Source organism: Lagenorhynchus albirostris, chromosome 5, assembly GCF_949774975.1.
Source record: "Lagenorhynchus albirostris chromosome 5, mLagAlb1.1, whole genome shotgun sequence".
In the NCBI taxonomy this organism is placed as follows: domain Eukaryota; kingdom Metazoa; phylum Chordata; class Mammalia; order Artiodactyla; family Delphinidae; genus Lagenorhynchus; species Lagenorhynchus albirostris.
This window is the reverse complement of record NC_083099.1, coordinates 51644291-51656474: the sequence shown is the minus strand read 5'-3', so window position 1 is coordinate 51656474 and position 12184 is coordinate 51644291. Positions and strand designations below refer to the sequence as shown.

Here is a 12184-nt window from a genome sequence, read left to right as displayed (position 1 = left end):
AATGCAGTGTGTGAAAATAATTTCCTAATCCCAGTGAGAGCTCACCCAGGACTGATTAAAAAAAAAAACAACAACACTAACCTGAGGAACAATTCTAAAAATTCGCCTCAGAAAAAAACGATTTTCAAGTTTTATTAAATTAGTCTATCCCAAACCCAAACTTGAGACATTTTCTCTTTACCTGAAGTAACATGTTAATCTTGACATTTAGATAAGATCTGCATTTTTTTTTAACATGCAATGTGTATCATTTTCTGAAATCTTAAGCTCTGCAACGTAAGTACAAGGGAAATGGAATTTTGCTTTCCAATTCAGGGAAGTGACTTAATTCTGAGAAGCTCTACCTTGGCAGGACTAATGTGAAAAATCTCTTTAAGTATCTAGAAGTCTGCAATATCCATCAATACACTGATAATACTGATAAAATAAATTAAGAAGTATATTCTTTATAAATTTTGACTGAAAATCCACTATTAAAATATCTTCTAATTTTAGATGCCAAATACATTACTGCTTCAGAAGATCATAGCCTAACATAATGCACTTTACACACACTCTCTCTCTCTCTCAAATGACACTACGTATGCTAAAAGAAGAATGACTTTGAAAACTGGGGAAGGTGACTTCTCAATCACAATTAGCCGTCCCAGTACTCGGGATGCCTCGAGTGAGGGGACAGTGAAGACAGCCCCCCCCTTCCTCCATGAAGAGCTGGGGTAAGACAGGCCTAAGAAGCAAAAGATGGGCTTTTAAGCCCACCAATCTACCTAATCATCCACTTAAGAAGAGAAAAATATGAAGGAGTAGTATCATCTTCAGATAACTTCTGAGGAAATAATAAATAGTAGCTTAAATACAGAAAACCTCTTTAGGGGAAAAGATGTGTTCAGAGTAAAGTTACTCGGAGAAGGCTCCCTGGAAGGGTAACCTTAGCTAGCTCAGAGTCATGCCTCCCTTCAACCAAGCTACTTCTGACAGCTCCTCAGAGACCAGTGCCACATTCCATCTCCAGGCACTTAGACCTGCTTTTCTTCGTGCCCTGTCTTGGCAGGAAAGAAACCTTAAATGTCTCCTGTGGCTTAAAAGATAATGCCAGATTCCCACACACATTTCTACCTGTAATCTGGTCATAACCCACCTGCCAGCTCCTTTCTTCCCTACCCTACCAGCATTAGCAACAGATAATTTATTGAGTGCTTACTTACCAGGTGTCAGGTCCCACACAAGGTGCCTGAAGTCTAAAACATGACAACCCTATTATGTAAAGTAATTATCCCTTTTTTACAGATCAAAAAACTGAGGCACAGGGAGCCTAAATAGCTTGCCAGAGGTCACAGAGGCACCAAGTGAGAGACTCAGGATTGATGTCAAGGCTGTCTGACTCCAGTCCACTACTTTTAAACTACTTAGAACTTGTCCCCTTATAAAGCCCACTTCATCTTGTTAGAATGAAATGAGTTATGATTCACTTCTTGACAGGTTTATGTAGTTCTTGACATACACTAAGGACTCAATAAATGTTATTTTCATCCGCATTTTACCAAGCAAAAACAGCACAGCAGACAAATCTACCTTAAGTTTTAGTTATCTGACAGCTCAATATGAGTCAGACATATAATGAGGCTGCCAAAAAAAGTAATCTTAGGCGACCTTACTGACTGCTCAATATGGAGAACAGGGAAGGTGACAGTCTTGCTCTGCTCTGAGCCAGCCAGACCGTTCCTGGAGGTCAGGGCGCTACTCATTAAAGAGGCCATCAAGAAACAGAAATCATCCGATGAAGAGGATTGAGGGGGTTATAGAAAACCCATGCCAGTGAAGACAGATCTGAATGAAGTGAAGATGGTTAACTAGGAGACAGCTGAAATAATAAGATAATGATGTCTAGGCCCTAGGAGTGGGGCTCAGACCTCTGTATTCTGCAAAACCTCTCCAGGTGATTCCTAAATACATCAGCATTCCAGAATCATCGCTCTAGGGCAGAGTTCTCAAACTTTTAACATGCATCAGAATTTCCCGCAGGGCTAATTAAAGCACAGAGTGCTGGGCCCCACCCCAAGGGTTTCTGATTTGTAGCCTCCAGCAGGGCCTGATACATTGCATTTTAATAAGTTTCTAGGTGATGCTGATGCTCTGGGGGAGAGCCCAGGATCAACTGAGTAGATTTTAGCTATAGAGGGGTTTTGACAAAATATAAGGGAACCTCTACAGAAACAGAGTTATCCACGACTGGAATGCACTGCCCGGCGAGTAGAAGCTGAAAACACTGCTCCATCACCGGAGATGCTCACGCCAGGGTGCTGGGAGGGGGTGACACCAGGCAATCTTGTCTCAGCTCACAAAGCCTATGGCTCCCTGTGGCAGGAAGCATGCAAAGGAAACCTACGTCTCTGTTTTCAACAACATTTTTTTCTCTGCAAACCAAAACACAAACTCAGTTCTAAGCTTAAAAGTAATGTATTTAAAAATATCATTGTAATTCCAACCAAATTCTATACAGGGTGTCAGCAAGCCAGTGGACAGTTTGGCAAGCACCGGCGGAGAAGGGATGGATCATTTCTGTGTCAGTAGGTTGGCTGGAGAGGTGCACATTTCTGTCCCAGCAAGACAGAGAAAGAATATGCTCCGTGTGAGAACAACGTGTAACTGCTAAACGTTAAAAACAACAACAACGACAACAAAAACCCAAAAGAAACAAGCCTCACTGCCGCTTAAAATGTTTCTTTCCACATTTGTATCTAGAACATCATGATCTGTTCACTTATATTTTAACCAATTTATGGGACAAAAAAAGGTGAGGTAAAAGTAGATTGGACTAAAATTATACCCTTAGTTCCCTGAAATACTCATTTTGTATTTCACCACAGTTACTGCAATTGTGTTTTTGAAACATAAAAGAACAAGACCATGGGTTGACTGGAGTTCTACTATAGAGAATCCAATTAGGTGCTATAGGAATAAAATTCCTTGAGTTGGACAAAGATGACCTTAAATGTGAAACATCCAATTTATTGATTGACTGGCCAGCAAATACTCTGGCTAAATCTTTTTTTTTCTTTGCCAATAACACAATATGACTTAGGGCCAAAGATCTGTCTTTTCTAAAGCTGTACATTTTTCATGCAATCTGTCTAAAATGATGTCTTACAAGCTACCATGTAAGGTTAAGAGGTGACATCCTCCCAATGTGACTTTCCATGTTCAGCTCAATATAGCTAGCCTTGCATATTAATACTGAAATGAATTATTTATGCTACATCCATTAAATACTTTTTAAATAGATTCTTGAGGTTTCACTATCCAAATCTAAACTGTACATTACTAAACCATTTCATCTTCTCCAAAACAGAATTAATCTCTGAGGTACTTTTTAACATGTCTTTCATCAACCACTTATGTGGAAGATATTCTTGATAATTTCCACTGTAACTGGCATTTCATCAATAAGGAAAGATCCCCTAGGTCAGTTCCTTCATTTGAGCTTTTGACCTCTAGATTTCTTTCTTGAAGTCATTCAACTATATGTTGACTAATAAACATCAGCGTTCCTCCAATATCAACCTTCTAAAAGCCGTAAAGTTTTATGATCATTTAAGCCACCTTTAAGGTATGCATAATGGCAGGAAGAAGCAAAATTCTCAGGCTGACACCTTGCCCTAAAAGCCCTTTTATGATTTCTGACCCGAATGTTCAGAGGACTGACCTGAGGATCTGAGTCCAGTCTGCGTAGACATGGGGTGGATCACACTGGACAAAAGACCTTTCAGTGAGCCCTGAGCCAGTGGCTTCTTCATAGGTTTTCTGGCCTGAGGAATCCAAGTCAGGCAATGTTCTGGACATGCAGTCTCTTAGGAACAGCTAGGGGATGACATTCACTTGGTCATTTCCCCCCCGAGAGACACCTCATGGTCAGGTCTCCTTAGAGCATCACCACTGGGGAATGTCCCTGAGGTCAAGTTCTGGGTTTAATTCACCTCTGGATTTCGTCAGCACCTGATTAGAGTGCTCTGGACACAATGGTCAGTCAGTATTTGGTTAGCAAACGAAGGTGGTGGTTGGTTTTCTGAGATTGGCTACAATGCTAAAAATGAAAAAATGCCCTTGGCCTGCCTCTTCATCCATAGCAAGTCATACCGTCTTTATTCAGTTTCTAACTTGATTCCCACTTCAAACCATCCCGATCATTCTGAACCCTGGGTCTTCCTCTCTGAAACGCCAACAGGACTCTGTACAGTGTTATTTTCAGCCTGTGAGGTCACAAGCATCTGCTATCTTAGGTTGCTGTTAAGTGTCCCCCAACTCCCTGAGCGCTCTGAGGGCAAGGATAGTGTTTATCACTATTTCATAGGCCCACAGTGCATAAGTACTGTGCCCCAGAGATTTCTTAAAAGAAGGAAAGACTAAACAAAAAATAGTCACTGTTTTGAAAAGCAAAATGAATACACTTATATGCATCATTCACAAAAGACTTGGTAAGAGAGGGAAAGCAGAGATAGCATGCTTAGGCAGGATGGGACTTCTGTATCTTACAGCTGTTAAGCTGGTTTCTTTCTTCAGTTTCTGGGGATAAAAAAATGTAGTCTATTAGATTATAACATTAGAAAAGACTGCAGAAAAAAAATAAGTGAAAAAAAAAAATAAGTGAAATGATAAACCCTTTTCTAGCAGCAAGTTTACCTGCCTGCCCTTCATTCCCCCTGCCCTACCCCAAGAAGAACTAGTTTTCCAGGGTGAAGGTCTTGGTGATGATGGAAATCACAATCCCTGTTACTGTGCGCCTGCTGTGTACTGCTGCGCTCTATACGAGCATTTCATATTTGTTTGCTCACTCCTTACAACATGCTTTTGAGGTAAGTAATCTTGTTCTCCTCACCCTGTGGAAGCAGCTGGGACACTGAGAGGTTAAGTAACTTGCCCAAAGACACCGCTAAGGACCTGTATCTGAATCTGTGCTCTCCTTCACCTTGAGAAGCCGTTTAATCTCACAAAGGGCACTGGACTAACCAGACGGTTCCTGCACTCCTCTAACACTAATCCTAAACTTCTGTTTTGGTCCCCCCAGCTATGGCACCCTGGGGACAGAGTTAAATGACTTGAAATCTTAAGAGGCTATGTTGAGAAAAAGGTGTGTGAGAAGAGGAAAGTAAGGTGCTGGCTCCCTGACAGGAACTCTGGGGAAAAGAAAGAATGCAAGTGGTAACTGAGCTTCGCTGGGTGCAGTGTGATGTAACGTCTTTTCACTGGCCCCTCGTGAAATCCTGAGCAAAAGCTCCATCACAAATGCTCTGTAACAGTGTGTCTGCTTTGGGGGATCAGAAGAATGGCAGAGCCCTGCTTCAGAGGTGGACCAAGTACATGCTGGGGACAGAGGGTGTCCATAGTGATGAGTCACAGTAAAAACACGAAGAAAAGTAGTTTATCAAAAAAACAACAAGGAGGAACTGATTCGAAATGGTAGGTGAAATTCCCCCTCAAGGGTTAGGATTTGTATCAATTTATAACCGACTCATAAAGTAAAAAGTAGTACAAGTTTTTAAGCTATATTAGCATTTGGTACTCAAATATATTAAGAGTGACTAGAATTCACCCATTTGGCCTTTAGGACCTGAAGGGTCTGTAGCCTCAAGTGCTGACGTGTCCATGCAGCTTTATTTCAACTTTCCTGTACTCACCGGTAGGTGGTTTCCGGAAGGAGGTCTTTCATAACGTGGGTGGTGGTATTGCCCACAGTGATGCTAGTGTCTCCAAGATCAATATTATAAGCAAGGATGTCAGATCCATTATTGCACGGTTCTTCCCAGCTCAGTACAAGGCACACAGAAGGCGGATCAGGATAGGCGTTGAGGGTCTCCTCCTCCAGGACACACAGAGTGGAGACAGGGTCAGGGGCAGATGCTGGCGTCTGGCAAAGGACAAGCTCACTGTATGGTCCTGCTCCAGCTTGATTAACGGCCTAAAAAACAGAATAGCGAGACAAAGTCCACATTACCCCATGAGCACATTCTAATGCCTCCACATTAGGCGTTAAAGAAGTCTAAAGTAACATACGATTACTGCTAGAAATGGAGGTAGAAATAAATCCTCCACAATGTTTATGTGAATACCACTTTCTAAAAAATACCAATCACATCTTCTCTGCTAATAAGAGAGAACATCGCCATCACCGTTTCTTATGAAAAATAGTTTAAAAATAACACTTTATATTTGCATAGCCCACTTCAGTTTGTGTATTGTCTTATGCAATCTTCACAATAACCATCTGAGGTAGATAATATATGGCAGGTATTCTTATCTGCCTTTCACAGAGGAGGGAACTCAAAGTCAAATTAAGTACTCAGGCCCCAGATTTAGATGCCAAGCTGGGACCCAAATTCAGTAATCTGACTTTTAACTCAAGTGCTGCTCTGGAAGAGCTATAGGAATTTTAGAAAAGATAGCTACTGTTTTCCATGTGAATGCTAAATTCGTACCTGAAGTCAATGCTCAGCCCTCATCTGACTTTACCTGAGCGTCACCACTGACACCTGATCACTCACCGCTTTCGAATCCTCACTCACTCGGTCTCTGGGACCATCTTCTTGTTTCTATTTTGCCGCTGCTGCTGCGTCTCAGTCACCTCTCCTGGCTGCTACTCGTTACCGGGACCTTTCAGCACTGGAGGGCACCAGGCCATGGGCCTTGCGCACCTCTCTGTCATCTCTGCTTAAACTCCTGGACATCTCATCTTGTCTCAGGGAAATATAATGCCATTTATATCCTACTCCCAAATTTATTTGTGTAGCTCAGACCTCTGCCCTGAATGCGAGGCTAGTGTATTCAACTGCCTACTGAATAGTTCCACTTAAATGTCAAATAGGCATCTCAAACTTAAGTGTCTGTACAGCTCTAAGACTCCACCCCATTCCTGCTCATCAAAAACCCCACTGTACCTCCTGTGGTTTTCCCCACCCTTCAGGTTGTTCAAGTCATTATCTCTGAGTCACTGTTGGACATCTTTCTTCCTCTCATACCCCTGCCCAAAGCATCAGCACATCCTTTCCCAGCCTAGTCCAACTACACTCTTTCATATCTGGTTGCTGTAATGACCTCCTAACTGGTACCTGTGTCAGCCCTTGCCCCAGTCTGTATTCACTGTCCCTTTCAATGGCCTCTCACTGGATACAGAATAACCTCTGAAGGCCTCACAACTGCCTATAAGACCCTATCTAATCTGCTCACCGCCACCACCTTCCCAAAGAACCCAGGACCGCTCTGCCTTCATCGTCCACTACCCTCCCTCTCACTCGCTCTGCTCCAGCCACACCGGCCTCCTTGCTGTTCCACAGGGACACTAAATTTGCTCTCATCTCAGGGCCTTTGCAACTTGCTGCCCCTTCTGTCCACAGAGCTTTTCCCCAGACATCTACACAGCCCATTCAATCGTATTCTCAGGCTTCTCTCGAGTGTTGCCTTTTCAGGGAGACCTCTTTGAACACCATATTAAAACTTATAGTCACCCCTACCCCAACTCCCGTGACCCCACTCATTTCTTATTTCCCTTCTCTGCTTTTATTTTCATCATAGCATTTGTCACCAGTATAGTATTTATTTCATTTAATTACTCCCTGATTAGAATGTAAGTTCCACAAGGGCAAGGCTTTCGGGTTCACTGCTGTAGCCCTGGCAACTAGAACAGTACCTGACACAGAGTGTGTGCTCAATAAATGTTATTAACAATATTTTTTTCCTTATAAGAACATTTGGGGACTTCCCTGGTGACGCAGTGGTTAAGAACCCGCCTGCCAATGCAGGGGACACGGGTTCGATCCCTGGTCCAGGAAGATCCCACATGCTGCGGAGCAACTAAGTCCATAAGCCACAACTACTGAGCCCACGTGCCACAGCTACTGAAGCCCACGCGCCTAGAGCCCGAGCTCCGCAACAAGAGAAGCCACTGCACCGCAATGAAGAGTCGCCCTCTCTAGCCCCACGCGCAGCAACAAAGACCCAATGCAGCCAAAAAAAAACACTGGCAACCACCTTACAAAAAAATGAAGGTGAAGTACTCTAAAATCTCGTTTACTTCATGGGAGATCTGATGAGGACAAATTATAATACAAAAGAAAAGTAGTCTGATCTCTTAAATCAAAGTTTCACTATAATGTCTGTGTATCAGTTAATTTCAAAGAAGCAAGCTAAGAGCATTCATTTGCTATCAAATCACTTTTGAAACCCTTCTGTAATATTTTTTACATCAAGTCCTATTTCATGACAACACCAACTTTCTTTCTGGTAAAATTTTTATGTCACAAATTAAGAGTACAGTAAGTCCCCTACATATGAATGAGTTCTGTTCCAAGAGTGCGTTCACAAGTCCAATTTGTTCGTTAAGTCCAACAAAGTTAGCCTAGGTACCCAACTAACACAATCGGCTATATAGTACTGTACTGTAATTATTTTCACACAAATAATACACAGAAAACAAACAAACACAAAAAATAAAGAAAACATTTTTAATCTTACAGTACAGTACCTTGAAAAGTACAATAGTACAGTACAACAGCTGGCATACAGGGGCTGGCCTCGAGTGAACAGGCAAGAAGAGTTACTGACTGGAGGAGGGAGAGGAGGTGGGAGATGGTAGAGCTGAAGGGTCGTCAGCAACAGGAGACGGAGGGCAAGCTGCAATTTCATGTGAACTAACTTACGTGACTGGACGTGCGAACGCACGTTCGCAACTTTGAAAGTTAGCAAGATTTGAAGATTCGTATGTAGGGGACTTACTGTATATATTTAGAGATTTTATTTTTGGATACAAATTTATCACAGGGGCAGAAAAATAAGATACTGTGGAGCCCAACTTCCATATCAACTAAGGCTTTAATCACCATGTAACAGAAGGAAACGAACATGGCTTTTAGAGTTGGAGCTTTGTTCACACCTGGATTCCATTATTTACTAACTGTGTGATCTTAGGCAAATTAACATCGCTGTTTCCTCAGATGTAGAATGGGGATAGTAACACATAATTCAAAGAGTTATTGTAAAGATTAAATTTGTTAACATGTCCAATCCTGGCAGAGTGTATCAGGCCAGCTGTCAGTGCTTCACTTCCCTCCTTCTCCCTGGGAAAATCAAGAACAAAACAGCAATAGCAATTTTCCTAAACCAATTTTCTTAAAACAAAACAACAATGAAATACTTTATTTTGAACTAATTTTAGACTTACAGAAAAGTTGCAAAAATAGTGCAGAGAAATTTCCATATAATCGCTCACCTTGCTTCCCCTAATATTAACACCTTACATAAGTATAAAACAATGATCAAAACCAGGAGATTAACATTGTTACAACGGTATTAATGACGTACAGACCTTATGTAGTTAGATTCAAATCTTACCAATTTCCGATAATGTTCTTTCTCTATTCCAGGATCCTGCCTAGCTTTGTTCTAGCTTTCTCGAGTTATATCACTTACTATATTACCAGTTTACAACGGAAACAATTCAAAAGAATCTTACTAAAATGTAAGAGTATGTCTATAATATACAATATGCTTCATGTGAATAGAATTACTTGGGTACGTGGTAATTAAAATATTCAAACAAGAAATGTAAAAAAAAAAAAAAAAAAAAAAGAAATGTTCCACCTAATTTTTATAAAACACAGTATAGGTATCATAGTGATTTAATTTTTAAGGCACCGAAGAGTCAAAAGAATATTCATCTTTAACCTGACTTTGTAGCAGTGTCAAATGAAAACAATTCAGATTTGGTCTATAGGTATCAAGAAATCAATACAGGTTGGGGAGACCCCTTTCCTGGCAATACTTCTTTAGCATAGCAATGGCCTTGAAAGTGCTATCCCCTTCATAGGGTCTGACTCATTTTATGACAATTAAGTATAGACACTTGAAAATATTTACTATTGTTGACAGGGAGGCAAGATTATTATGCAGGCTCTATTCTTACCAATGTATCTTTTAAAATGCAGTTTTGGGAAGTTAATGCTAAGTGACAACATATACCCCGAAAAGGAGGTAGAACATTTTAAAGAGACACCAAAACTCAAAAGCAGATTGAAGTTGCTTCCTGTGATGGCAGACAGTTTTTATTTATATGCTGCCTTGTTCCAAAAACCGGAGTGTAGCACATAATTTAACCTCTTCCCAATGACTCAGCATGGCTGTTATAAAGCTCAGATAACGTGCTATGACCCTGACTCACTGACGAATGGTTAATTACATCCCAGGCCCTCCATTCTAGAAGGAAGGTGTGTATAATGGAAGAGTTTAGCCGGAAATGTTTATGACAAAACAGCCTTCAGAATTCAACAGAACAGCTTCAGTTGATCTGGAAAGTTAACTTAAGAAGGGAATATTTTCTCCAAAGAGGCCCGAGGCCCAGAGACACTGAGAGTAGAAGGGCTTGTAACAAGCAATATGATCCATGACTTAAATCAGGTGGAAACCTAAATCTGGCATCTTTGCTTCTTTACCTATTTAAATCTAAACATGTATGAAGCAAGCATTCTTCAAGGTCAAGAACCGCAAGCGATTAACCTTTGTGTCTCTCCTTTTCGTCATCGGCAGCATCCTTTGATTCTGGCACAAAGTGGTGCTCAAGAAATGTTACTGAACAAATGGAAACAAATGAACAAAGAACCCTGTTTTCTCGGGACAATATGGTTTTTCAAAGGGAAAAAAATATTTACCCAAGTCAATGAAATGAAAGTAAACCCATGACTATTGTCACTCTTAGGGGTTAGGCTAGGAGCCAATTATTCTTCATGTTATTCTATTTGGACACCCAAGTGGAAGCTTACAGATAACAAGCCTTGTTAATGGTCACTGGGACGTGGGAGGTGGGTCTTAACAACTGAACGCAGACTGGTTCTAAATACTCTAGTGTTTGTTTTTGGCTCCATTTAACATCTGGAATGGGAAGTTTTAAATGTTTTTTGCCTTTTGTCTAAGTGGCTTTCCCACCAAAATGTGCATCTCAGAAAATTCATACAGAAGGTATCTTCCCTAAGCAGCTGTGCCACCTTTGCCTTGGACTCGGTCCTTCAATCAGTGAATTAACCAGCAAGCAAGATGCAAGTGTGGTGAGAAGTACAGTGGAGATGATTCTGGTTTTGTTCCTACTTTTTAGGACCTCTTGGAGAAGTAAAAATTAACTGTAAAATACCAAAACAATTACATTTATTTTTATTTAAAAGGACTCTTTTTTTCCATATCGCCCCTCCTGAGGGCCTCCATCACGAGCCTTTGAGTAAGTTTCCCAGAGTCTATCATGGAACACCAGTATTTGTGAGAGATGTCCGAATAGTGTCAGCCTACCTGTAACCTACAGCAATACTGTGCAGCAGGCAACAGATCCCTCATTTCAAAGCCGGTGTCTGTCCCATGATAAATGAGTTCTAAGGATTCTTCATCTTCTCCCCACTCCAACCTGTACTCTGAGATATCAGCACCAGAGCTTTCAGGACTCTGGAAAACAGAAATTTAAGTGGTTAATTTCATTGAAAAGAAAATCCTATGATGTTTCTGTTCAATTAACTAAACCGAGAAAGAGAGCAACATGCCTTAGGATATTTCAAATACATGAAAAGAAAAGCATGAAAAAGATACTCAATTTCCTCTCAATTCTGACCAGTGGTAAAATTTCCATAACTCTTGGCAAGCGCCAATGCAGATGACTGTGTAAAACCTGTATGTGAACTTAAGCTTTGTGGGTCCCTCATAACTTGCACTGGGGGGCAGATAAAGTAGAAGAAACAAACTGATGCAGAACATGTGCCTGACTTACCTCCCAACTCACTAGGACACATCCATCAGGCGTAAAAGAGATACAAGGTGCTTTGCACTGTCCAGGAGGCCCTGCAGCCGTGGTAATTTCTGAGACATCAGAATAGGGACCATACTGAAAGACAAAAACACATGCGTGCTTGTAGGGTGTGTGTGTGTGTGTGTGTGTGTGTGTGTGTGTGTGTGTGTGTGTGTGTGTGTGTGTGTGTGTGTGTGTGTGTGTGTGTGTGTGTGTGTGTGTGTGTGTGTGTGTGTGTGTGTGTGTGTGTGTGTGTGTGTGTGTGTGTGTGTGTGTGCGCGTGTGCGTGCGCACAAGCTTATAACCGAACAAGGGCTAAGCTAATGCCATCATCAATACAATTGATTAAAAGTATTACCTAATGGTCTTCACTTTCAG

General features: G+C 41.3%; 1 protein-coding gene across 1 annotated transcript in view; it reads right to left on the bottom strand.

Moving 5' to 3' along the window:
* FNDC3B (fibronectin type III domain containing 3B) overlaps window positions 1-12184 on the bottom strand; it is a 357916-nt gene that overhangs the window by 41119 nt on the left and 304613 nt on the right. Inside the window, exons 21-23 of the mRNA XM_060150005.1 lie at window positions 11789-11902; window positions 11320-11469; window positions 5673-5953 (exon numbers count right to left, since the gene is read on the bottom strand). Of these exons, the coding sequence (XP_060005988.1) occupies window positions 5673-5953; window positions 11320-11469; window positions 11789-11902 (545 nt within the window). The remainder of the gene's footprint in view (window positions 1-5672; window positions 5954-11319; window positions 11470-11788; window positions 11903-12184) is intronic.